Below are 27820 nucleotides of genomic sequence, written 5' to 3'. Positions count from 1 at the left end.
AAGAGAGGCTCACGGCAAACTTCCTCTACCAACGTAATACGTTATAAAGATTATAACATTAATCGTATCTGATTAAATATTTTTCCCAGAATGAAAGGCTAAGAACAGTTAGGAATTTAGTGCTTATAATTATCTATTAACTTAAATGCGCAAAACCTATTTCAATATTATGTTTTTGCTGTATTTTCTAGCAAAGCCAAGGAAAGACTTCTATTAGCAGCTCCTATTTCAGGCATTTGTAATTCTGAAAAGATTCCTCTCTGGGATGACATTTGTCATGCTTGTTTATAAAAAGGAAAAGGGGCAGAAGAGGAGAAAGATTTATGAAGATCTCAAGCTTTCTTTTCCAGAGAAATCTTAAGAAAAGCATGCTTGCTTCTAGGCAAAGTTAAATACAAAATTAATGTAAAATCTGAAGTTAAATCCTTTTTAATTGGGAACTAAACTTTTTGATATAATAAATCAGAAAAAATTACTTATTGAGTGATTCATTGTTTTTTTTAATCACTAATAGTGTTAGCATTATGCTATTTTATAATGAAAAGACAACGGATATATTGCTATTTTTTGGAAGACTGCAGCATTCTGCTTCAAACTGGAAATGTACAGTAATACCCTAGCACAATACACATCTTGTCATGTTTTGCTGCTTAAAGTGAAGTTCTTCTCTCTAAAACGTGAGACTAGAAACGGAGAAGTTCCAAGTTTTACACTTAGTAGCTTCGATGCTTTAAAGATAAGTTAAACATTACCTGCCAATAATCCAATATAGTAGCAATTTTTAGTATTTTTGTTAGCAGCTCAGTCTCTAAGTTCCTTCAGAACATTTGGTTGTGTGAACTGGGCCTGGTGATTTTTAAAGCTTTTAATTTAACAATTTGTTCCAGCATCACCTCTTCTGGCAGCAATCTTTGATATTACCTCATCTATATTACCAAAAGAGAGTATCTATCTCCATCATCTCAGCATCATTCTTCATGGCAGAGAAGCTAAATAAATATGACTTCTGTGAAATTGGTTTAATCTTCATTATTTGCTCCCTTTAATTCCTGGTGATCCAGCAGACTCAATTTTTTCAAGGCTTTCTAGTGATCATATTTAAAGAATTTCTTGTTTTTTGCTCTTAGCTATTTGCTCTTTAAATTTCACTTTAGACCTCCTAATTTCTGTCTTCAACATTGCCTGCTAGTTTATGCTCCTTTTTATTAGTTTCTCTATAGTTAGATTTCCAAATTCTGAAAGATTTTGGCTGAGTTTGTATAATCCTCTTGAACACTGCAATTTACCCATACTGGTTTACTTCTTGCTTTTTTGCTTCCTTTTTTGTTCAGAGGCATGCATGTATTCTCAGACTGCTGTTTCCTTATATAGAAAGCATCCGTGCCAAATCTGCAGCATTTGTTTTCTTTACTTTTGACTCCATGGCCTGTTTGACTAGATTCCTTATTTTATTTAAATCTCCCTTTTCAAACTTCTCTTTCTTCTCCCTAGTCAGTGACATTTCACTACTTTATGATCACTATTACTTAGCAACTCAGCTATTGTTAATTCATGCATCTCATAAACTACAAATAAGATTTTCAAACTCATCCTCAAACTCAAAATAGACAGTTTATAGAGAACTTTATTAACCCTGTTAGAATGGAAACTCTGGAGCAACCTGAATTATGGTTACAAATTGTATTTTAATTCTGTTTGACCTTAGTTGCCACTCCATCCAGCACCTCTCTAGTGGTTGTAAGTTTCTATTGAAATTATTTCATTGTTAAATTTAAGTATCTAGTCTAGAATTGTAAAGAAAGTCACCTGAATGGCCAGATATAGGACCACATGACAGTCTGCTGAAAGACAACCTGACAGAATAGTGTTGAAACCCTAATTATATAAACTGTTCTACATGTGAAGACTCAGATGCTGCACCTAAAGCAGTTTGCAGAGTCAGAGCCTAATACTGTCAATTGCTCTCATTTGTCTCAATGGTTGAAAGATCTGAAGCCTAATGATGATTGGTAAAGCTACGATTTAGTCACAGAGGTCACGGCAGTCATGGATTCCGTGACTTTACCGGGCCTCTGTGACTTCTTCAGCTTCAGCTGTCCACAGCTGCAGCTAGGGTTGGAGCCAGGGCTATGCTCCCCACATAGCCCCACCGTGGGGGCTACAGCCAGGGCCATGCACCTCTGCCCCGCAGCTTGCACTCCTGCCACCATGTGCTCCTACCCCACGCCTTGCAGAGGGAGCCGCAGCCAGGGCCCTGCACTCCTGCCCTGTGGTGGGGGCCGCAGCTGAGGCTGTGCACTTCTCCCAGGAGGCTTGTATGGTTATTTTTAGTAAAAGTCACAGACAGGTCACCGGCTCCGTGAATTTTTGTTTGTTACCCATGACCTGTCTGCGATTTTTATTAAAAATAACCATGACAAAATCTTAGCCTTAATGATCGGAAGTGAAAGAGTAAAAGCCACCAGAAGGGGCAAGGAAAGTGAGAGATAAGCAGTGTTCTACCACTCTTCCCCCTCACCCTGCCCACACACACTTCACTGCCTATAGCCACTGAAGACATAAAATTGAAGGATTTTTTTTAGAAAAATCTAATTTATTTTTACTATTTATGTTGTGTTTGGAACTTTATTATGGATAGATTCAGTTTCAAGTTTATGGCTTTGAGGCTTGTTGTTTTTTTTTTTGTTAAGTAAGTGTGTCGAAGTTACAAAGACAGAAATGTTTCTTACTCTAGCCCAATACTGAAATTTTGGGAATAGAAGTTGATTGTTGGTGATTGTTAGCACCAATTAAAAAAACTCAAATCATGATCCACTTTGTCCTCATTTTGCAGTTACAAGGAAAAAGAAGCAGTGAGCTGCATTTAGATTTCAGGTCACACTTTGGTACCTCTGATTTACACCTTAGAAATTAGTAATGTTTGGAAAAGAAGTACTGAAATCCTGCAAGATATTTTAAGGGAAGCTTGGGCAAAATATTGCACTCTGTAGCCAGCATGTTTCAAGGAAATAGAGCAGCACTGGTCACTGAACATGCCTAATGTTTAAAATAATGGCACCTTCTAACAATTCCTTATATTAACAAAGAGGGTATAAAGCAATAAAACTCCCCTTCCTTCACCACTCCAAATCAGTAACTTTTCTTAAGTTCACTTCAAAACAGTCTATTTTACCCTCAAAATCCTGAACATTCAGAAATCAAACCCAAAGGACAGGTGCTCACTCTTCATTACCATTATTCCTTCCTATACAGCCCATCTGTAGAGGTCTCAGAGGGATAAATGTTGCCTAATTCAACATTTTTGGCAGCCACCCCCCCGGTCTCCAGACCTAACCAAACCTGGTTCAGTCATTTTTCTCATAATTATTTAAAAGCTGGAATAAGAATAAAGTATGCTGTATTTGAAGCTCCCTGCTAATCAGATAGAAGAAAAAATGAAAGTGCAATACCAAAAAAAGAAGTCTTTCTTCCCACCCCATACATTGTACTCCTGCCATGTCCATTTATTCTGGATGCATTCTAAAGTCAGAACTGCCTGATTTTGCCAGGGTTGTGAGGGAAATTGGATGAAAGTTATGGGAGATGCCAGTAGTCAGACATTTCTTACCTTCACGTGACTCCCTTGCCTGTCTCATCACATTTTGTTCCATCCATTTTCTTTGTCTGATTGAGAGAACCAAAGCTCTGCACTGTAAGCCACAGCAAAGAGTTTGGAACTGGAATAGGTTTTTCAACCTTAGCATTTAACCTGGAAGGGAAAAATTAAAAAATAAGAACAAGAGTGTTTGTCCTCTGATGCAGTTTTAATTATGTGTACAAAAAAGAAATTTTACAAATGTAATGGAGAAAAATTACTTTTTAAAAAAGTATACAGACATATGGATGGAGAGAAAGAGGTCTTCTTTAAAACCTTCAGCCTAGTGGCTAGGAAACTCACGCAGGACCTAAAAGACCCCAGTTGAATTACCCCCTCTGCCTGATGAGAAGGGATTTGAACAGAAGTTTCCCATGAGTGTCAACCACCAGAATAGCGTGTGATTCTCACTCTCACCCAATATTTGTTAAAGCTATTCCACGTTAATTAAATTATTAGAGACCCACATCAGAATATCCTAGTCAATCCAGTAATTAAAGATCACCTGAGATGGAGAACCCATGTTCCGATCCCTTCTCATCATACAGAGAGGGGAATTTAACCAGGATCTGCCACTTCCCATGTGAGCACCCTAATGCCTCAGCTGAAAATTATAAGGGAGCAGCCCTGCTTCTCCTATGCCAGCTGTTTTGTGTGGAGTTAAGCAGCCTCTGAGTATGCACACTTGAACAGGCCCCACAGGCAAGACAGATGGGGGGAAAACACCTATCTTCCCCTGGTTTGAGGATCCCACCAGGACTTAGGTGTGAGATAGGCATCAGGACACCTAGAGTGAGACAGCTGCAGGCATGCCTAAGGACTGCCTCTGCTCACAGGAGTAGTCCCACTGAGGTCACTAGGAGGAACAACGGCAATGGGATATGAGACTTTCACTGCAAGCTGACAGATTCAAATCTAGAGCAAGTTGGTAGTCATAATGGGCCTAGTTTCTGAGGTGTGCAGAGCACTTATTTGATAGGTACTTCGTAAGAATGCATCCAGTGTTAAACATTGACAAGGGAATGTCTGAGATCAGTTTTGCTGTTTGTTATATGCCACGACAGAAGGTTAAATAATGACTTAGTTGCCACAGGTGGTACTTAGCTTAAATCTTAATATATCTGTTACACTTACTATTTATACTACTGTATTATTCAATTTACATGGAACAGTAACATTTCTGAGACTGGCATGGAGACATTCAGTTTCATATTTTGTGAAAGCACCAAACTATGCCTTTCATAATGACCATAACCAAAGACAGATGTGAACTTCAGATTAAAAGTTTATCACATAGGTGTCACATGAGCATATCGATTTCACCCTTGCTTATCTCTACTGCCAACACTTCCCTGTGATATCATTGCCTCCTGCTGTACGAACTTTATTTTCTAAGATACCATGCCCATGTACGGCACTATAACTAACACAAATATACTGCTTAACATGGCCAGCCATTTCATTATTGAAAAATAGAACTATTGATCTCCAGTGCTTAAAGTGAAGATGAAGTCTTGCTGTATTTCACCTCCTCCCACAAAATCCAAGTCTTGTCTTCTAGAACTAATCTCTGCTCTAGTAAAAGAAAATAAAAGCCATAAGTCACTTACACTTATGCATTTCATTCTGAATTATCTTCAATGCCTACAGCTTCCTGTCAAGGCCTTCACTGATGGAGCCCCTTGGGATCTAAGCAACTCCAAACCAGACCCCCTGTTTAGGCAATTCCCATCCATCTTAGCTGAGGCTCTTTGTTGGAGGGCAAACACGAGGAAGCTCGTTTTGTGCCTCTTATGGCCCCACGAACCCAGTCTCCAGCACTGCCAGGACAGTGTATTTCACTAGCACTAAACAATAAAAAAAAAAGTCAAATAGCAGCTACCCCTAGTCCAATGTAAATGATCCCGGGGTCCTTCAAGAGAGGGAGATTCCTGCACAAACTTCCTAAGACCAGAAGACAAAATCAATCCCCAATAAAGGGCTGCTGAAGAGGGGAGACCAAAAGCTGCCCAGAGAATATGTAGTGGTGGTGGCCTATGTGTGCGACCCTGCCACATCCTCTTCAGTCCCCCCAGCAGCTAACACAGGCAGGAATAGCTGAACGGAGGATGGGAAGGGACAAGGGGCGGCGGGGGGACAAGAGGGCGGGGGAGACCCGAGGCGAGGTCGGCGGCAGGGGACAAGGGGCCGGCGGCGGGGGGACCTGAGGCGAGGCCGGCGGCGGGGAGACGAGGGGGCGGGGGGGCCTGAGGCGAGGCCGGCGGCGGGGAGACGAGGGGGCGGGGGGGCCTGAGGCGAGGCCGGGGCGGGGGACATGGGGGCGGGGGGACCTGAGGCGAGGCCGGGGCGGGGGACATGGGGGCGGGGGGACCTGAGGCGAGGCCGGGGCGGGGGACATGGGGGCGGGGGGACCTGAGGCGAGGCCGGGGCGGGGGGACATGGGGGCGGGGGGACCTGAGGGGAGGCCGGCGGCGCGAGACAGCGGACCCGAGGTGAGGCCGGGCGCGAGGGAGGGACGCAGGACTGGGGACGAGGCGAAGGGACAGTCTGAGGCAGGGTACGGGGCTTAGCGCGCCCGACAACAGAGCCAGATCCTCACACCTGTTCGCTACGCTCCTCACTTACCTGAGTACGGACCGACCTCCCACTGCGGCCACCGTCCGCTTCCAACCCAGCCTCTAGCCCTGCCCTTCCTGCTTCCCATTGGCGTGAACTGTTGCCATGGGGATGGATCCCACCCCTCACTCCTTGGCGGTATCAGCCAAGGTTGCAGGTTTCGTTTCCGGTGCGCACGCCGGAAGCGGATTGCAGAGGCTCTTGGGAGTTGTAGTTTCGGCTGTCGCGGACCGGCGCTAGAGAGTTGTGAGGAGGTCGGTGTCGGGGACCTGGGACCTGCATCTCTCCATCCGTGGGAGGCTCCGAGCCGCTGTGTGCGTCGCGGGCGGCTCGCGGCATCTGCGTGTGTGCGCGCCGCGGGTAGGAGGGGCTGCGCGCCGGGGAGCCGGTGCGTTGTGCTGGTGGGGCGGCTCAACGCCTCTGTCTGCGGCGGTGCTGGCGGGGATGGGGCGGCCCCGTGTGCGGCGGGGAGGCGCCGAGCCTGCCGGCGAGGGCGAGGTGTGGGGGTGGGGTGTGCTGGTTTCTCGGCGTGTGATGGGGGTAAGGGGGGCCGGTAGGAGGAAAGGGGAGCTAGTGTGAGGCGTCGGGGTCTCTGAGCATCGGATGGGGAGTAAGGGAGCCGAGGGGGTGGGGGGCAAGGGGAGATGGGGGCAGGGAGAGACAATATGAGGTGTGGGGGTGTCAGAGCCTCCATATGGGGGAGCTGGGGTGATGTGGGGGGTGTCTGAGCCTCTGTGAGGGGGAGCAAGCTGAGCCGAGGTGATGGGGTGTCTGAGCCGCTCTATGGGGGGGGGGGGGAAGGGAGCCAGGGTGACATATCTGAGCCTCCGCATATGGGGGGCAAGGGGAGCTGGAGTGGGATTGGGTGCGGGAAGGAGAGCCTGTGTGAGACTGGGAAGTTTTCAGAGATGTGGATTTTAACAGCTGAGTTCCAGAGGCAGCTGTTCACTTCTGGGAATCTCCAGAGGCGAGCCCTGGTTTGATAGTGCTGGGGAAGTTTCTCAAGCCTGGTGTCTCCTCCTTAGTGCTAACAACTGCAGGGGGAATAGTGTTATGGGGAATGGATGAGGTGAGAAGGTTCCAAGATGGGTCTCTGGAATTGGAAGCAAAATTGGAAAACAAAGCTCCCAGCTGACTCCTTTTTCCTGCAACCCCACTGGTCCTCAGCCCTAGTATAGAGCCTAGTTACTTGACTCCACATGCAGCCCTAGTGCTAGGCCTCTGGGCTCCCCATTGGGCCCACAGACCTGGATTCTGGGTGTACAGCAGGTGCCAAAGACCTGTGGGAACTCCTACTGCCAATGCTATCCCAAGCTGCCTACCAGCATCAGTGACCCTCCACAGCCTCACTAAACTTAGCAGCAGAAATCCCAAGAAGGCAGTGATGGAGAACAGAAATCTTCTCTAAAGAACCAATGCTCCATCAGCCCCTGTGATAGAAATTTAAAACAGTTCTTTGAGCATTGCCTGCATGGATCCCCGTTTTAGGTGAGGAGCAAACCTAGGGAATTTTGAAATACCAATGTCTGGGGGGCTGGATGAACTCCCTGCCAGTGTCCTTGTGACCTCCCCTACACCCAATGATGTACAAAGGGATGTGACTGCAGCTTAGTTTTTTCTGACTGCTATAGGCAGTGAGCAAGAGCTCTGTGGTGTAGATCGCTTCCTTGTGCGACCTGTTTTGGGAAAACTGCTTTTTCTATATATAAATATAGATTTATTTATAGCTGTTAATAGTTACTGGAGATGGCCAAAAATCCTAATGCTCTGTTGAGCATTGTGTTTCTGGGCTGTTCTCATGCTGTTGAGGGCCTATCTAAAAATTACTAAAATCAGGCTTGCTGGCTTCGATCTGTGTCCCTGCTGTAAATGTATTAAGTCTGTCATCAGCTAACATATTTGGTGCCTGTTCTGCTTCAGTATAAGAATGTCTCATTCTGCTTAGTCAGGTTCTAATGCTGGGCCTGGAAATGCTTCAGCACCCAGAGACTTGGCTTGGTCATCTTATGTTGTTGAGTCTAAATGTCCCATTGAACTGCCTGTTAGAAGTCCCACAGCCTCTTGGTTCCATTCTCCCTAAACCCAATGTCATGTCAAAAAGAGATACAAGCTCCCACCTCTAGCTGAGCATCAAGCCTTAACAGCAGACTTCTTGACTCTTTGAAACACTCCATCTCTCATTATCATTCTTCTCCTTCAGTGGCAAAGATGAAAAGAAGCCATGAGGCCACCATAATTGCAGGTCTTCCTTGGTGTCAATGTCTTCAGCAATGTGTGGTGGCAGCACTGAATGTCTTGGGATCATCCATCTTGGTTTTGGGTGTTCTGGTATCATTGATGGAGTCTGGTTTGACATCCTCCGTGTTAGGGATCTTGGCATTGGACCCTCCGGTTCTGGTGCTGGATCTAGCTGATGAATATTGCCTCAATGCTGAGTACATCTATCCCGGCTGTTGCCTCTGTGCTGCTCCTGGCTACTCAGCTCTGGGTGGCTAGATCCAGGTGTGACTGCCCCCAAAGCTTTCTATGTCATTCAGAGGAAACTTAGCCCAATGGAGGGAACACGGGATTATGAGCTCTGGCTCTGGCATTCTATGTAACCTTGAGAAAATCACTTAACCTCTCCGTCTGTGCACTTGTTCGCCGTCCACTCTTAATCTTTCTTATCTCTTTAGACAGTCCTTGCCCCAAAGGGCTTACAGTGTATTACTATGTGTTTGATCATTGTCTGGCATAATGGGGGGGTGCAGGCATCTCATTTGGGGATCGCTACGTGCTACTGTAATATAAATAATGAATAATTACTTGACATTGGTGGTGTTCATGAATTGAGCTAATCTGTTGCTGAATCTCTCTGGATCTCTGTGTTCGCTGGCTCTGACATCTTCCTTGGTGCTGAATAGTGAAGCATCCCCTCCTTCTCCTTTCCATGTTTTCTCTGTGCACTATCCTCGTGGACTTGGTCTTCAGAGCCAGAAACCATCAGAGTCAACCTTGCTGCCATCATTGATGAGGTCGTAGATCCACTTCTGGATCTCTCGATTTCAGGATTCTTCTGCCCATCCTAGTTCAGATGAGGCCTCCTTGGTTCTCTCAGAATTCATGGTCCTCCTGGCATGAATCTCACCTATTCTATACACCAAAGGCACATTAGCCCTATTGGACTATGTAGGCTCAATTTCTTGTATTACTTACATGAGAACTCATCATGCAAGATCTTTCACTGAAGATTTAGTCTACATGCAAGTAACTGATGTCTCAATCTTTGTCGTATTTAAAGGAATGGAAGGAATAAGAATGGAAGGAATAAGATAGCCTCATCTAAGCCGTATGCTTTTGTGACATCATTAGCAATCATTCCCTAATGACTTTAAAGTTTTCAAGAGCTGGCTATTTTGTATCATATTGGGATAATACTAGAGATCAGTCCATTCCCACTCATAGATTGTCAAAGTAGATTAGACTCAGCATCCACATTTGCCATGAATTAATAGAGATACCAATACCAATAGACATGAAGGCATCTTGTACCAAATCTACAATGACCATTACTCCAAGACTCAGGAATGTTCATCCCCAGAGAGGCATATTAAACTGCTATCTAGAGTTCCATCCATGAATAATGTTTTGATATTCGTGCTGCATTACTACCAGGACTTAGCTTGTTGGTTGGATGATCCAATTTGGAGCATCCTGGAATCCTTAGTTGAGCAAGATTCTCCAGCCTTATCTCTTTGGGTTTGGAGGCTGCTTGTTAATCATCTACAGTGGGTTTTCAGGCAGGCAATGCTGAAAGAAATATGTAAATATTTTTCTATAGCAATTGTTACTGTTATTCTTTGAGGATGACTGCTTGGATGGATTCACACTATCTGCCATTCTGTATCATTGGGCTAGGAGGGAATCCAACCTCAACAAGTACCGCTATTGAAAATACCAAGTTCATGCCCACTGTACACTCATCAGTCACCTACAGTATGGATCCATGCAGGCAATCCTCTTGAGAGATCATGTTTGCTATAGTAATTAACCATTTTTCACGGTAAGAAGCCAAATAACTTTGTATTTTTGTTTATTTAAAAAATATTGAAATAGACTAAGTGTCAACTTCTTATCACCAAAATCAGTAGGTCTGGCTCTGCATGCACACAGGGAGCAGATCTGTTGAGTATAAGAAAGGTGCCATTTTCAAAAAGTCACTTTTCAGAATAGAAACATGTTTTAGGCTGTTCTTGCACCACTGGAATCAGTAGGATTTTTGCTATTGGTTCCAGTGGGAGCCCTTTGAAAGCCTAGTAATAATAGTATTATCTGAATGGGAACACCCACAAATCTGCTTCAGATTTGCTTCAAATCTGTTATGAAATCTTTGTTACTCTAATTCCAAGAATGCTCTAAAAACGAACTAGTGGGCATGGGTAATAGATTATTTCCAAAATTATGTGGTGGTGTCCTTGTGTTTCTCTTTCCCCTATCAGATGTCATTAGTACCACATTGAGGACAGTGCATTTTAAAATAAAATAGCTAGCTTAACTTCTTAACTTGTATTGGACAAAAAAAACCAACTGAAACCTCAAACAAATGCAGGACTTTTCAATGTTTCTTATAACTGGAAAAATACATTAACAGATGTATGTCAGCCTTAAGAAAAAAAACGTGTGTGCGGGGGTTGGGGAGAGAAATCACAAGCATAGTCTATCAATATATTGTATTTCATCTCAGTGGGACTTGCTATGGCTAAAATGTGAATGCCTAGAAATCAGTAGCACCTTTCATCCTGCAAATTTCCAAAGTCTTTACAAACTTGAACTGATATTTAGAGGGATCACTTTCCCCATCTCTAGATATAACATAGCAGCTATTTAACAGAGTGTAACAACTGTATTCAGAAGTACTTGTGGCACCTTAGAGACTAACAAATGTATTTCAGCATAAGCTTTCGTGGGCTACAGCTCACTTCTTCAGATGCATAGAATGGAACACACAGACAGGAGATATTTATACATACAGAGAAAATGAAAAGGTGGAAGTATGCATACCAACTGGAAGAGTCCAATCAATTGAGATGAGCTATTGTCAGCATCCGAAGAAGTGAGCTGTAGCCCACAAAAGCTTATGCTGAAATAAATTTGTTAGTCTCTAAGGTGCCACAAGTACTCTGGTTCTTTTTGCGGATACAGACTAACACGGCTGCTACTCTGACAACTGTATTCAGTAATTTAAGACCTCAAATAATAGATACTATAGCCAAGCAGAATGCAATCATTCAAACTGGAATTTGATCAGAACCTTCGGCTGTATTCCTCACCTAAAAGATAGTTAGTATCAGAAAAGCTAGTGTAGGCTTAGAAATTTCAGAGAGGAATATAAATTCTAACTTCCTGCCTCTTCACCTTCTTGCTTTCGTAGGAATCAGATCTTTTCACTTTGACAGAGATGTTCTCGCTGAATTCATGTAGAAAAGGTAAGGACTTGGTTGGTTTGGGAAACTCTCTCATCTCTCACCATTAATTTTTCTTGATTGATCAGCTATAGCTCTAGATCTCTAGACAAAGACATCTAGTTCATAAATAATTTTACCATCCTTTTCTGTGCTGGATGATATGACAGGTGTGCCATACTGCCTTGCAATGTGAGTTGATACCTCATTCATTTAAGTGTTGGTACCACCAGTACATGTTTAAATGTGCTGCAAAAGAAAAGGAAGGATGTGTGAAAAAATGTGGCCACATTGGCAGCTATGTAACACATAGAGCCCAATTCTGCCTTTCTGTATCACTCTTTTTAACTGCAAGGGGAGCCTCACATCTAAGGGTAGAATTTGTCCCTATTTGTAAAAGTGTAAATGTTTCCAGACCATAATTGTTTGATATCTAGTACTTATGCAGCAGTGTAAATCACTTTTCAGCTAGGGCAGCTATCTGAACAAGTGTTAATGTCACAAGTATCTGTGCTTATGTTAAGTAGTACAGTAAGAGAGTCATTTCAGGGGAATACAGAAGCTGGAGATGGAAAAGAACTACTATGTCATCCAGTCCATCTCCCTGACAATACAGGATTGTTCCCTAAAGTGCATTACTTAGTTCTTCATTGAGTTTAGTTCTAATTAGTTTTGAAGTTTCCCTTTTAATTTCATCCTCCTCCTATTAGTTGTTTCCCTTTGTACTAGTTCAATAAGTCTCTCTCCTTGGTGTTTACATAATTCAAAACATCAATTTATCATGTCCCTTTTTGTCATCACTCAGCCAAGCTCTTTATTTAGTTCTTTTTAGTCTTCCATCATAAGTCAGTTCCTCCAGGCACTGGTCATTTTTGTTGCTTTTTCTGAATGTCCTTCAGTAACTCAATCTTAAAATAAGCTGCTCAGAACTGAATCCAGTATTCCTGGACTGGCTGCACTAGAGATGTACAGCAAGGGTCTATTACCTCCCTGCTCTGGGAAGTAATGCCTCTGATTCACTGCTTTGGTGGCATAACATTTCATTAGCCATTCTTGTTTCAATGTCAGGCTAAAAAATTAGGTCATCAGAAGTCTTGGATCCTATAATTTTAAAAAATAATGATATTTGGCATTTGTATTTCAGTGGAAAAACTTAAGATGCCAAGTAAAAATCTGGGCAGGATGGGAGGCTGAAGGAGAGCAGCAACTCATGAGGGCTAGTGGTTTGTCATGGCTGGACTGAGGGTATGGACTTCATGGATTCTGTGACACTACTAGTTTTTTTAGGAAAGTCTTGAAGCTAGCATAGCTGGATAAGAAGCTTCTGTACAATGCTGCTGCTGCTGCCACCATCCCTTTTGCAAGGCTCATGTAGGGGAGAAGAAGGGTCAGCCGCGGCTCGCTGCTGTGAGTCTGAACTGGCAAGCAGTGGGCTAGTGGTATTAAACTATTAGTTAAATGCTGTTAAATGCTTTTCATTGCAAAATAAAGGATATTTTGATTGAACTAATGTAATCTGTGACTTCTGGCGTTTTTTCCATAAATTGATTCTTGCCTTTTTTCTGTGACCAGACTTTAACTTATTGTCTAATTTACCGTGACAAACCACTAGCCCTATTACTTATATCTAATTTGCTGAATGCTATCACCCTTTTCTTTTTTTCTGCATCACTGTTTCTTCCTCCCATTGAATGTGTTTTCCATAGTCTTCCCCAAGATGTACAGCTAGGTTTTTCCATTGTTGTATTCTCCACTGACGGTTCTCATCTCTTTATTTCTGCATTCACTGGTATGCATAACTGAAAACAACTTAGAATAATCTGTGATTTTCCTTAATGCAGTGGTTCTCAACCAGAGGTCTGAGGCCCCCTGGCGGGGGGGCTGCATGCAGGTTTCAGGGAGGCCACCAAGCAGGGCCAGCATTAGACTCGCTGGAGCCCAGGACGGAAGGCCAAAGCCTTGCCCTGTGGAGTTGAAGCCTGAGCCCTGCCACCCAGGCTGAAGCCTGAGCATTATAGCTTTGTGGTGGCTCCAGGCAATTGCTACCCCCTAACCCCAGCCCTGGCATTTTTATGCAGAAAATCAGTTATTGTGGTGCAGGTGGGCTGTGTAGTTTTTATAGCATGTTGGGGGGAGGAAGGGGGCTCAGAAAGAAAAAGGTTGGGAACCCCTGCTTTAATGGACATCTTACCCCTTCAAGGTCACAGTGAAGATGTTAAATACATAAATAAACTGGATACATTGGCATTTAACATTAATCCCCTCTACACACACACTTTTTATTTCCCCCAGAAGTTTTACTTCCAATTAACGAGTTCTATCTAAACCAATTTGAAATAATTTTTCAAGATAGAGTTCATGGGGTTTAGTATCAGATCATTTGCATCTACCGAATTTCCTTAATTTGGGCAGCTTGTCTGGCAAGATTTGTTCTGTAGGAACCAATGCCATGTATTGATTATGGTTGTCATCCTCTAGTCCTACTTTTCTCAATATTTGTTTAATTTTTATATTGGGAATAGACTTATGGGACAATAAACTCCCAGAATCATTTCAAATTTCTTTTTTGAACTTCTGTACTGCATTTTTTCCAGTGCCTCTCTGGTTGCCTGATTTTTCAGAAATATTTGTCATTGGTACAGTAAGGTAGCTAATTTGCTTAGTACCCTAAGATGCACATCCTTTGAGACAAGTGATTTAGCATGTTTTCAGATCTTCCAAGTAGACCTTTATCTGTTCTTTGTTAAGTCTTTTATATGGGGTTTTCCTAACTTAACTGTTTAGACATCTTTTAAAAATCTGCCCCCTGCGTGAAAAATGTAAAAGTTAAATTTTTTATTTTATCTCCCTCCTGATATTAGGTTTTTTTCCCTCTCCTGATATTTGTTGAAAGCCTTATTCCTCTTAATGATTTTTTACACATTTTAACCAATGTAGAATCTTGGTTTACAAGCAAAGCATTTACTGATTAATAAATGACATTTAAATTAACATAAATAGATCTCACTATTGTAAAGAGGCACTCTCAATTTAATTGTAGCCCAAAGTGCATACGTTATAAATAGGCTTCATAAAAGTTAAGGTGTATATAAATATTTTGACCATTTTAAAAAAGAATTCTGATGAGGGGTGGGAGGATTAAAGCATCCCTGCAGTGGTAGGGTAGTTAACATCCATATGTTACAGTATTAAGAACTTTATGCTCAAAACATTTAATTGTTAAAACTGACGAAATTTAAGTTTTTTCAAGGTGAGAAAAATGCAAACAGTGAACAATATAAATAAGTATTTTTTAAGTCTCAAATGTTAGTATCTAAAAAATTAGTAAAATAATGAAGTTTGATTGCAACTGAGACGCTGCAAACTTGAAGTATGGTCAGTATGTATCTTTTTGAAAAATTACTTTCAGGTACTAAAGCTGCTCCTGAACTTTCCCTGCTGATTGATGTAGTTCTTGAAGTCAGATCTTCCTGTTTGCTTGCTTGCTTTTTTGTTTGTTTGGTGTTTTTTATATGTAGTGTCATTACTATGTGAAAAATCTGAAAAAAACTGAGAGAATATGACTCAGCTATGTTGGCGAAACGGTGAAAATATACACAAGGTGTTGGCAAATGCATTTTTGTCTTCTACTCTTCAAATTTGTAATAGTTCTTAAAAAAATCAGAAGTGATTTTATTTTTTTTAGTTGGTGGTGTCCCTTTAACATATTTAAAAGAGCAGGGGAGTAGAAGTTGGGATATCTGGGTACCATTCGCAGCACTGCACTATCTTGTTCTGGTTTGAGCAAGTGAATCATAAACATCTCTGTGGGTCAGTTTCCTCATTAGTAAAAATTGTGTAATGCTAACCTACCTTTAAGGGTTGTTGTGAGGCTCAGATAGTATTCAGAAAGTGCTTTGGGGTCCTTACCTCAAAGCTATAATATCTGTACATGTGTAAATAGGCTTAATTTCTCTTATGTTGCTTCTGGTTGATCCAGAGCTAATACAAAAGAGTAGATTTGCTATCTAGGGGCACTCAAGGGGGAGCAGCAGGCTAAAAATGTATAAAAATGATATTTATACAATGTCGGATGTAAATATGACTATGCTTTAAAAACAAAAAGGGATGGGGGTTGGGGGAAGGTCCTACTATTTAAATTACTGGCATAGCTGGCCTGGAGCTTGAAGTTCTTTGTTTAACCTCAGAACAGGTATGGGCAGGACCAGTGCACCCTTCCCCCATTCTGCCTTTCCCTCAACTTTGACGTGGAGAGGACCCCTGTAGCAGGGAGAGGGATCCCTTGCTTTCTAGCCCTATTTACTTCTCTGCCTTTTCAGTGCAGCTTGCCAATGGGGGGTGGGTAGGGGACGAGCGGACAGTATCAATTGCAAGACGGCCACAGAATCACCGTTGAATGTGGATGGGTGAGTTCCTATAAAACGGGCGGCGGAGCCTGGAGGAGCGAAAGAGGGAGGCCTGGTCGGAGCACGTGGGGACGCTGCTCGCTATAGGGCAAGGGCGTGCAGGCAGGACCGCTCCCCGCAGCTCCTGTGCTCAAGCGCCTCCTTGTCTGCAATGCTCCGGTCTCTTCGCTAGGGGCCGCTGCGTTCAGGTGGTTCCTCCTTGCGCAGGCGGCGCCCCGTCGTTGTCGCCGCCCGGCCTCAAGCCGGTAGTGGGCGGTCTTGCAAGATGGCGGCGCCCAGGCGGCTCCTGCTGGCGCTGGTGAGTGGCGTTTCCGGGCCGCGGCGCTGCAGCCGCTACCGCCGGGCGGGGCTGGTGGAAGCGGGCGGCGCCACGCGGAGCCTGTGCGCGGGCGGCCCCCTGAGCGAGCCCGAGCCCGGAGCGGAAGAGGAGCCCGGAGCGGGAGAAGCCGGCGCCATGGTGAAGGGTGAGCTGCAGACTCCGCATGGGCCGGCGGAGCGTCCCCGGAGGCGGGGGTGGGAGGGCGACAAAGGCAGCGGCCCCGCTTCCTCCATAGAGTGAGGGGCAGATTCTGCCCCCCCCCCCTGGAAATGGAGGAGCGAGGTCCCCTCTCCGCAGCGTGGGGCCGTGTTCGAGCGCAGCACATCCCGCCTCCCTGACCTCGCCGGCCGGCCGGCGTCTTTCTAACTTGAGGGCGGGTAGGCCCGGGCAACGGGCCCCGCACTGCGCGGCGCAGCCCGGCCCGGCCGAGGAAGCTCACACCTCTGCCGGGAAGGGATGGGGAGGACGGGACAGGCCGCCCTCTGCGACCTGTGGGTCTCGGGGTCCGCTGGCTGGCTGGCAAACAAGTGCAGGGAGGAGCTGGTGCTCGGTGTGATCACTGCAGAGAGACTCGTGCGGCCTGGAGTGACCCTGCAGGGCAGGGATTCCTGGCTGGAATCGCGAGCAAGGGAGATAAGCGGGTGAGGGGGCCCTCCTGCCCTGGCCCGGCCCTCTCCTACTGCTGCTTCCGCAGGTAAAGTGGTGGATGGCGGTGCTTTCTAGGACCCCATCTCTTCTCCCAGTGTGGCCACTAACACAGATGTGAAACTGCAGGTTCTGATAAAGAGGCCTGGGCCTGGCTACTTGGATAACTCTGGAGCACTGCATGTTGGGGTGGTGGTGGTGGTTCCTGAGGCCTGTCTTTAATAAAAATTATAATGGCTCTGGGCTTCCTGAATGTGAATCTCTCAGTATTATGAACATTCATTCTGTTCTCTGCCTCTGATTTACAAATAGGGTGGCTTGGATGCTCAGGAGAGTGGTGAAAAGTTCCAAATCCTTTTATCTCGAGGTCACTTGTTTGAATCTAGTCCAGACTGGCCATGACTGAAAGCCTTTGTATCTCTCAGCCTTCTGGGTTAGCCTATGTGACATGAAAATGCCCTAATAAATGGTCCTGTCTTTGATATCTGCTGAGGGGGTATCAACTGAACACGCTGTGGAGAGGAAACATCCTCTCCTATCTGTGTGGAGAGCTAGGACAGTGTGGACAGGTAGATTTCTCTGCCACTGCCCATGCTGTCCTTGTTTTGTGGACAGCAGACTTCTGTCTGAGCTGGCAGGCTGGCACCTTTGACCAGCTAATGTCTCTGGCCAAACCAAATGAAATGTGAAGGATAAGCTGGATGTTAAAAATTCTTGTTTACCGTACATTCCTATATGTAACAACTTCCATAAATTACATATGGGAAACTGTTTGTTAGAGCCTGCTGGGGATTCCTCTCTGCATATCATCCTTCAGTGTGTAGCAGACACTTACTTGAGTTACAGTTTGTTTCCCTCTTAATGTCTTTATCCCATTCAGGGCTGGCTTAATTGTGCACTTAAAACCTCACACATTTTAAAAAAGTTTTTGCACCTTTCAATTATCTGGTTAAAATCTCGCATACCCTTTTAAAAAGGTTGTGTGTCTTTCAAGGATGTTTGCAAATACAGTAATAAGCCATGACAGGCTTACTACAGGTATTAAGCTACTAGTGCACATATGCTTTGTGAGGTATAATGCCAAAGGCTGAGACCCTTCATCTACCCAAGAAGTGTGTTGGAAGGCTTATTGCTGTCATATGATGGTTTGTGTACATTGTTTTTTTAAAATATAGTGTGTATTTTGGTTGGATTTATTTCTGTGAGCTTCTACTATGGAAATTAGTTCCTACTAAAAGGATAAGAAAAATAGTAGGAAAATTATATAAATACCTCTATCTAAAATATTTTCATTTTATTTTAATCCTTCTTTGCCTCTAATTGGTCATTTACGTCCCTTTCCCCTCAAAAGCCCCACTATCCTTTTGGAAGCAGTTTATGACCTAACAGCTTTCAGTGCTTACATACAAAGTGGCCTGTTGAACAGCTACCAATTTAACCTGTTTTCTAGTGAAAATGTTAGAACTGAAACAATCCCACTCCACCCCAAACTGCTTCTGAAAGGGCAGTTTGACACACTGGGAGAGGAAACATTTTTAATTCATTTTTTCTCCTTTAGCACCCCATTTCCCTCAAAACAACTGCCACCTTCTTCATCCATCCCCTGTCTTTGTGCTTCCCTTAATTTTTCCCCAATGCCCATTTAACATAATAGGTACTGCAGTCTTTTTGTGTTCCAGTGAGTTCTTGGCTGTACACTGTTGGGAGCTGGCCCACTTTGTGACGTCAAAAAGCCCAACCAGCCAATCAGAATGCTGCTTGGGTGTTACAGGCCGACTTTGATAGTGATAACAGTGATTCAGACAAAGCTGGGGCAGTTTGCTGGAGTTTCTTCTTCCTCCTTGCCTTCTGTTGAGTTCTCCAGTGGTTGAAGTTGTTTCAGGATGCTCACTGAAGGAATAAAAGGTCTGCCTCATTCAACACGTAAGGTGTCTTTAAGGGCTCCCTGAAAGCCTCAGCTCCATCTCTGTGACTATTACTTGAGCCCATAGGGAGCATGAAAGTCATTTTGAGGTATTTCTTATGGAGGCAGGTCCCAAGCCTTCCAAAGTCAGGTTGGTGTCTTCAAGCTCAATTTATCCAGGTACCTTGGCACTGACGTCTGGTGAAACCACTACAGATATTGAAAATGCATCTCTGATCTGAGGTGTTTTCTGAGTCTGTTACTGAAATCCATATGAATTTTGGTTTGCGCCAATAAGGACTCTTTTCCTTCCTGTCTGCAGCTGCACAGATTTGCCTCACTAGTTGTCATTTGTGGTTCTCCAATTTGAGATGATCTACCCTAGTTCTGAGGGTTATTGTTGTCATACTTAGATTTTAAGCACCGTAGGGCAGGGATTGCACAGTCTTTTATTTGCATTGTACCTACCCTATTGCGTGATGCTGTATTATAAATATTTGTAATGGAGTCCAGCCTGAGAACTCTGGTGTGTAGTCTTGTAGCAAGAAAGGTCCTACTATAATTATCTACATGAGTGGGTGTTGGAGGGCCACAAGCTTTTCATCCTTGCACATGTCTGATGCTTCAGGGGCATTCTCCATTAATTTTTATGGAGCTTGGTTTTCCTGCATATCTCTTGCTCATTTCCAGCCTCTTTCTGAGGAAGAGGCTATGGAGGAAGGTATGAACAGTCAAGATCAACCGAACAGTCAAGATCAACCTAACAGTCTTTTTTTATTCCTCACATAAGAATGTAGGCCATTCAGTCTCTCCATTTAACAATTTTTGGCATTTCCTGGATTTTCTCGGGCTGATTTGCTTAGGTGCTATGGATGGGGATTTTCAAAAGCGCTGGATGTTGGCCTTACTCTGCTCCCACTGATGTCAGTAGTAATATTCTCACTGTCTTATAGAGTTAGGCCAGTGCTGAGTGTACAACCCACCTTGACTTGTCTACTGTCCAAGAAGGTAAGACTGTCTCTCTTTCTACAGATATGGCCTGCTAGGGACTAAAGACTAAAACCAGCGTCCATTTCATCCATTTTGGGGATTTCAGGTACCAACTCTCTCAACCGGGTTTTTACTACCTTTTTAGCCCATCTGCAATCAGGGCCTGTAGTCTTGACAGTCACAGAGACAGTAGTGGTAGATGACATGTGCTACGTGTCCCACTGCAGCAGTTAGCTAGCTACAATCACAGAAAAGCTTCCTAACTGCTACAGAACTACTTTAAAATCACTCACTGATGGGTACATGACTGGAAATGTGGTGCACATGGCTTGACATCCTTGATGAGGATGTCAAAATGTACAGTGATGTTGCTGAATGCCTTCCTGGAGGCATGGAGAAAGATTGGTCGACCTGCAAATGTTTAAATCACCTCTGAACAAGAGTTGGCAAGTCAAAAGTCAATATGCAGAAGTGGGGCTGTTCCAACAACCCAGACATATGACTGCATCAAAACACAAATCGTGGGACATCTGTTGGTCCGCTGGCTCCTGGAGGAACCATGCACCTTGGTAGATCTCACTAAGGCTACAGACTGGGCCCAACACTGGAAAAGTCTGATTGTGGTGGAAGGACAAGATAAGAAGTCTCGGAGAGATAAGTCATTCTGCTTTTGGATGAAGGTGCCAAGAAATTCAGTCTGCCAGGGAGGAAACTACACTCACTGCAACTTGGGAATTCAGGTTTGCATCTTCAAATACTTCTGGTGATGCATGTCTTCTCCACATGGGATTAGGCCATTTCAGTTCTGGAGCTGAGGATGTAAGATGATTATTGGGGTGACTCCTTGGGTGCTGCACATTCTGTGACAATGTCAGTAGCTATGACGCATACATTGTTGCTCAGCTGGCAATTCAGATCTTGATCTACAAGCTGAAATGGAGGATTTTGCAATTTGGAGGAACCATTCTCCTTTGCTCCCAGATGGATTAAATACTGAAGTTCACTACAGATCCATCTCAAAATCCTTGGTGTCATTATATAAACACGTCTGTTCTTCATAGATACGTGTGACAAGGTCCTCCCCATCCTTTGTCTGCTCCTTATCACAGATTTCCTCAGAAGCAGCCCTGTTTCTCAAAGCAGAGGCAATCAGAGACCAAAAATACATGCTCTTGTTGATGGCAGTCCATGTAACTCCTCCTCCTCCTCCTCATCTATAAAGTGGGTTTAGTGGGAGTGATTGTGAATTGTTTTTCCTTTTCCCCTAAGAACGGGATTACTGTAGACAGACTATATTAGTGTTAGAGGATTGTAAGAAAAGGTTACCCCCCATGCCAGCTACTAACCCTCCCCTCTCTTCATGGAACCGTGTCATGGGACTGTAGCGAGTGAAGTAGCCGTCTCCCTGCTTGAAGTGAGAGAGGGGTTTCTTTTAGAAATATCAGGGAGAGGGGTTTATTCACATTAGTTTTTCCTAAGAAAAGGCATCATTGCAAATTATAGCTAACAAAATTGAACAAGTATATCAGACAGTGATGTTAGCTTTCATTATCCCTTCCCTAATGATACAAGATTGGTTTGAGGCATCATAACATAAGAACGGCTGTACTGGGTCAGACCAAAGGTCCATCTAGCCCAGTATCTGTCTACCGACAGTGGCCAATACCAGGTGCCCCAAAGGGAGTGAACCTAACAGGCAATGATCAAGTGATCTCTCTCCTGCCATCCATCTCCATCCTCTGACAAACAGAGGCTAGGGACACCATGTCTTACCCATCCTGGCTAATAGCCATTAATGGATTTAACCACCATGAATTTATCCAGTTCTCTTTTAAACGCTGTTATAGTCCTGGCCTTCGCAACCTCCTCAGGTAAGGAGTCCCACAAGTTGACTGTGCGCTGTGTGAAGAAGACCTTACTTTTATTTGTTTTAAACCTGCTGCCTATTAATTTCATTTGGTGACCCTAGTTCTTGTATTATGGGAATAAGTCAATAACTTTTCCTTATCCACTTTCTCCACATCACTCATGATTTTATACACCTCTATCATATTCCCCCTTAGTCTCCTCTTTTCCAAGTTGAAGAGTCCTAGCCTCTTTAATCTTTCCTCATATGGGACCCTCTCCAAACCCCTAATCATTTTAGTTGCCCTTTTCTGAACCTTTTCTAGTGACAGTACATCTTTTTTTGAGGTGAGGAGACCACATCTGTACACAGTATTTGAGATGTGGGCATACCATGGATTTATATAAGGTCAATAATATATTCTCAGTCTTATTCTCTATCCCCTTTTTAATGATTCCTAACATCCTGTTTGCTTTTTTAACTGCCTCTGCACACTGCGTGGACATCTTCAGAGAACTGTCCACGATGACTCCAAGATCTTTTTCCTGACTCCTCGTAGCTAAATTAGCCCCCATCATATTGTATGTATAGTTGAGGTTATTTTTTCCAGTGTGCATTACTTTACATTTATCCACATAAAATTTAATTTGCCATTTTGTTGCCCAATCACTTAGTTTTGTGAGATCTTTCTGAAGTTCTTCAAAGTCTGCTTTGGTCTTAAGTATCTTGAGCCGTTTAGTATCATCTGCAAACTTTGCCACCTCACTTTTTACCCCTTTCTCCAAATCATTTATGAATAAATTGAATAGGATTGGTCCTAGGACTGACCCTTGGGGAACACCACTAGTTACCCCTCTTCATTCTGAGAATTTACCATTAATTCCTACCCTTTGTTCCCTGTCTTTTAACCAGTTCTCAATCCATGAAAGGACCTTCCCTTTTATCCCATGACAGCTTAATTTATGTAACAGCCTTTGGTGAGGGACCTTGTCAAAGGCTTTGGAAATCTAAGTATACTATGTCCACTGGATCCCCCTTGTCCACATGTTTGTTGACCCCTTCAAAGAACTCTAATAGATTAGTAAGATACGATTTCCCTTTACAGAAACCATGTTGACTATTGCTCAACAGTTTGTTTTTCTATGTGTCCTTTTAGATTGAGACCATTTTCTTTCTCTCTCTTTTTTTTTTCCCTGCCCAATTCCCCCCCCACCCCAAAATAAATAAATACGAGTTTTACACACGGAGTACTCTGTATGTAGTTCTCTATGATTCCAGGGGCCTTGACCAGATAAGTTCCTGGCAGAAGTGGTAGCCCATGTAAAACATAGAGGAATCCAAGTCTCTCCTTGCGTGGATTCTGAAAGCACAGCTCTAGAAGAATCCTATTGACTCTGTAGACAGCGAGGGCACATTTCCTGTCTCTGGGCTGCAGGATAAACCTAGAAAATTTATAGGGGGTCACAGGGATTGTTTTGGACTCTAGATCAGCATCTTTCTATTTGCCAGAGGACAGGATCCAGAATATGGGAGGTCGGTGGTCTCCAAAAACCTTTCCGTGTAATATAGTTTTTGTGGCATCTTATACCTGTATGATACTATTTGCCAGGCTCAACGCGAAAGCCCTGCAGAGTTGGTTAAGGATAGTATATCTGCCACAGTACAACGTACAGTCTGTCAGTGATCTCCCAGAAGATCCAGGAGACAGTCTTTTCTGCGGTGAACAATGTTCAGATATGTCTGCAAATGATACTGTCTGGGCACTTCAGAGGCATCTCCTTCAATAAATATTTCAGCATGAAAGGAAAAAGCCTTTATCTATATTCCAGAGATAGCAGCGAATCAGTTTCTTGACGGATGCTGTCCTCTTGGCTTGGAGTCAAGTGTTCCCATGTGTCTTCCCTCAATATCTCTGCTACCAAGATCTCTTAGCAAAACTAAACAGCACAGAGTGTGAGTGAGATTAATAGCTCTGACTAGAACAGATCACTTCTTGTTCCCATGTCTCCTAGGCTTTGTGTTGGTAGCTGAACAGCTGATTCTTTCTCTCATTACCTGAAATCCCTGACTTTTAGCAACCAGGATTGTAATGTATTGATGAAATCTGACTGACCAGGGGAAATTCAGCAAATTTTTCTGGAGAGTTGTAAACCTGCCATGAATGAGGCCTATGCCTTAAAGGTGATGTGCAAAGTTTCATTAAGGGGCCTCTAGAGTAACTGGGGAATGTTTCTGTTAGTGAAATCTGCTGAACGGCTACAGGTGTGCTGCATGAACATATGACACATTACTCATCGTAGCAGCTGGGACATATGCTCAGCTTGAGTAAGCAGCTCTGCAATCTTTAACCAGTTCTCCTCAGACCCACCTTCTTAGTTGCTGTCCGTGCAAGTTAATCTCGCAAAAGTGGAGGGTGTGATGACAGACTGCAAGGAGAGGTCCCATACCAGTAACTGGTTCTCTGAGCAGATTCAATATAGATCCCCACTTCCCTTTCCCTCTTTTTTGAGTCCTGCTGCTACACTTAAATTAAGTGGACAGCAGCTGTGGTGGAGTTAGGGAGCCACAGCTCCTTAAATAACCTCCCACCATGTATCCAGATCCCACAATGCATTTCTTCAAGGCACTGCTTTCTAGAGGCCATTGACTTAGCAGTGGCAAGGTATGTGATTCCTAAGTATTTGGGTTTTCACTAACAATTTGTTCAAATGCAGTTATTGCTCAATAACCTTTTTGCCATTTTACAATTGGTGTTCGGTTGGAGTGTTTTTGAGTTGGGGAGGGTAGGGGGGGTTGCATTTGTCTCAAGTCAATTAAAACAATTAGTTATACTTATTTTGTTTCATTTTCTAGTTTCAGGGGCTAGCCCAGTACCACACTGTTTAGGTTCTGAACACTTCAAGGAATGTTTGCATCCAAAGAAATGGATTTCAATTAGATATTTTTTTTAATCGTGAAAATGTTTTCATTCATCTCAAAGCTTAGAAAACTTGTTTGTACAACATAAAGTGTTTCTAGATTGGCCTTCATGTGCCCTTGAGTCACGAACCCAAAAGTTCTAACCATGAGGAAATCTGAATAGAATGTTTTCAGGTTTTTTTGAAGTGGAATAAGTAAACATAGCTGCCTGACTTCTCCTGAAATCCAGACCAGAATAGCTATTGGTGTGTTGGTAATGGAGTGTCCTGCAGTTTTGAGAGCCCAGGGGACTTCAGGGTTTCTGGATTCTGTTCCACCGACATGTTGCAAGAGCATGGACAAAGCACTTTCTCCCTCCAGTTCCCCATCTGAAAAACAGGGATAATATTAGACCTTGCAGCACTTCAGTGAGATAAGAGCTTATAACATGCTTTAGCTCCTTTAAACAGGACTATACAAGTATTAAAATGGCATTCACTTTTTCCATTGCTCTTTCAGATTCCAGAGACTTGTTGAAAGAATTTCCACAGCCAAAAAACTTGCTCAACAGTGTGATTGGAAGAGCCCTGGGGATCTCTCATGCAAGAGACAAACTGGTGTATATCCACACTAACGGACCAAGAAAAAAGGTAATTCCATTATTAACCTCTGGCTGTGGAGGAGTGCTTGTATGTGTAGGTGGCAGAGGGCCAGGAATACTCAGAGTTGTGATTTTTAATATACACGTCTGAAGCACTATTGCAATTCTAAATGGTTTATTGCACAGTAGTATGTGTTTCAAATATACTCCTCCTCTGTCTGGTTCTTCATCTCAGCACATTTAATATGCATGTGAAAACCCAGTCTCCATCTCTAACCCACCCTGTTTGTGGAAGGATGATTATTTGACAGAACTAGTTTGCTGTAGTTGGCTTCTTTCAGCAGGGAGGCAGCATGTGCTTAGGGCAGCGTGCTAGGAGTCAGACCTGAGTTCTAATCTTAGTTTTGTCACTGACCTACTATGTGATTGTGGGCAGGTCATTTCGTTTCCCGGGCTTCAGCTGTGACATCTGTAAAAAGAGGCTAAATAAAAAGCCCTTTGAGATCCTCTACTGAAAAGTACTAGCTGAAAATAAGTTCTGCTTAGTGATATTTATTAAACCTTTCTCTTGCCTAGCATTCAGAGAGGTCACCCAAGCTTAGTGATATTTATTAAACCTTTCTCTTGCCTGGCATTCAGAGAGGTCACCCAAGCACTCGGAGGAGAGGGCTTGGATTCTGCACTCTCTCTCACTTCACTGCTCTTCTTTTCTTTTCAGAAAGTCACTCTGCACATAAAATGGCCTAAGAATGTGGAAGTGGAAGGCTATGGGACCAAAAAGATTGATGCTGAGAGGCAGGCTGCAGCTGCTGCATGCCAGCTCTTCAAGGTGAGCTGCTGTTCCTCTCCTCCTCTTCTCCCCCTCCCCACCCCATTCACCCCCTCAACATCCCTGCCAAGAGTCAGGAAGAGGCCTCTGAACTTGCTGGCCTACCTTAATGGCTGTTTGACCTCTGGCTTATTTAAAGCCCTTTCCTCCTCCGTTTTCTCAGTTGTTTTGTCTTCTAGTCAGGAACAGAGGCAGCGCCGCTGATGGCTGGCAGTGGCTGGATATGGCTGAGCTTGCATGCCCACTTGCTCCCATGGCCAAGCAAGTAGACTGTCTGAGCTCATTAACAACCTTGAGGTTCTTCTCTATTATGTCCTTTGTTGTCCTCAATCTCCAGCCAAAGCTTCGCTCTTGGGAGAGATGGGTGCACCTAATGCTATCCCTGTGTGTTCTTCCCTGAGAAGCTCTCCCCTGCCTCGCTGTCGAACAATATAGAGTTCTATTGGGAGCTGTTTGGGAGGGAGGGAGCACGGTCTAGTGGCTGGAGAACCACCTTGGAAGGCAGGGTTCTAGGTGCAGTCCCAGCCCTGCAGTTGATTTTGCTGTGCTTGAGCAAGTTGCATCACCTCTCTGTTCCTTTGTTTCCTTGTCTGTAAAATGGGGACAATACTGACCTATGTTCTATTAAGCAACCTATATACAGGGGTCGCTGCAGCTTCCCCCTAGAATTTAAATCTAATTGCTTCCAAAAATTAAAAGAGCAATATAGTTGCAAAGCCAGCCACTCAAAGGTTAGGAAATGACAGAATTAAGCTTGCCTATGCAACATTAATTTTGCCCCTTTATGCATATGCATTATGACGCAGTCTTTAATTACGTGATCACGGATTCTTTTTCCTCAGGATCCCTGCCTCATTCAGTGCACAGGATGGACGGTGCTCATTGAATGAGTAGTGATGGAATGTTTTGTCTTATCATTATTGTTCAGTGTGCAGCCCTAGACCTACTTTACTGTGCAGTATGGAAAGCATAGAACCTATGAAAAGCTAAAGCTTCTCAATCAAATGGTGGTAATTTTTTTATCATGGGGAGGGGGGGAGATATATTTTACCTCAACTGTGTTTTCAGAAGCAGATGAACCATTTTTGCTGAAATTTTTCAAAACAGTTCAGCCCAATGCATGCAGTTCAGCCCATAGAAAATTTCAGCCTGAATGGTTAGTTTAGCAGAGCTTTACACAACTGAAAAGGGTTTTATAGTCGGAAGCATTGGGCAACTTTATCTAAAGGTGGTGATTCCAGTGCTATCCAGAATAAATAGTTTGCCATCCAAGTAAACAGATGGTACTATCTGCTTAGGGCCAGGAACTGTCTTTGTTATATGTGTATGTAATAGGTGGGGCCCCAAATCAGGGATTTGGATCTCAAGGCTCTACCACAGTACAAAATAATACTATCCTGTCTAATAGGGGTGTTCTGAATCTAAATGAATGAATGTTGCCAAAGCTCTTTGAAATGTCACAGTAAAGAAAAGCAAAGTGTGTGTTGTCATGGGTGTCCCTGCACCTGTTGTCAGTACATTGGCAATTAATAATCTTGCAATTAATACATCTAGTACATCTTGCAATTAGTAATTACTCAAACAGCAGTTGGGAGCTCTTTGTAGTTTCAGGCGCAGACAAGTTTTGAAGTCCCTGTAGGTTACAGAACTCAGAAACACCAGCATCTGTCACTCAAAGGTAAACGTCTTACT

At 43.7% G+C, this 27820-nt stretch overlaps 2 protein-coding genes across 10 annotated transcripts in view; one reads left to right on the top strand and one right to left on the bottom strand.

Moving 5' to 3' along the window:
• The window catches only part of LOC115645308 (KAT8 regulatory NSL complex subunit 1-like), a 137177-nt gene extending 130830 nt beyond the window's left edge, over positions 1–6347 (bottom strand). For 3 of the 4 annotated variants that reach the window (XM_030549758.1, XM_030549762.1, XM_030549757.1), the window contains exons 1-2: positions 6260–6347; positions 3608–3748 (exon numbers count right to left, since the gene is read on the bottom strand). The gene's annotated coding sequence lies outside the window, so the exon portion shown is untranslated. Of the gene's footprint in view, positions 1–3607; positions 3749–5244; positions 5709–6259 lie in introns of those variants that run through there. The other variant, XM_030549759.1, reaches the window with a different exon arrangement.
• Positions 6348–6456: 109 nt separating this feature from the next.
• DHX30 (DExH-box helicase 30) overlaps positions 6457–27820 on the top strand; it is a 42199-nt gene continuing 20835 nt past the window's right edge. The window contains exons 1-4 of one of the 6 annotated variants that reach the window (XM_030549751.1): positions 6457–6504; positions 11661–11715; positions 25218–25348; positions 26018–26128. In XM_030549751.1, the coding sequence (XP_030405611.1) occupies positions 11688–11715; positions 25218–25348; positions 26018–26128 (270 nt within the window). In that variant the 5' untranslated portion in view covers positions 6457–6504; positions 11661–11687. Of the gene's footprint in view, positions 6639–6695; positions 6749–11660; positions 11716–16362; positions 16562–25217; positions 25349–26017; positions 26129–27820 lie in introns of those variants that run through there. The other 5 variants (XM_030549754.1, XM_030549752.1, XM_030549750.1 and 2 more) reach the window with 5 other exon arrangements.

Source organism: Gopherus evgoodei, chromosome 2 (genome assembly GCF_007399415.2).
Source record: "Gopherus evgoodei ecotype Sinaloan lineage chromosome 2, rGopEvg1_v1.p, whole genome shotgun sequence".
Taxonomy (NCBI): Eukaryota; Metazoa; Chordata; order Testudines; family Testudinidae; genus Gopherus; species Gopherus evgoodei.
The sequence above is the reverse complement of the archived record's forward strand: the minus strand, read 5'-3'. Positions and strand labels throughout refer to the sequence as shown.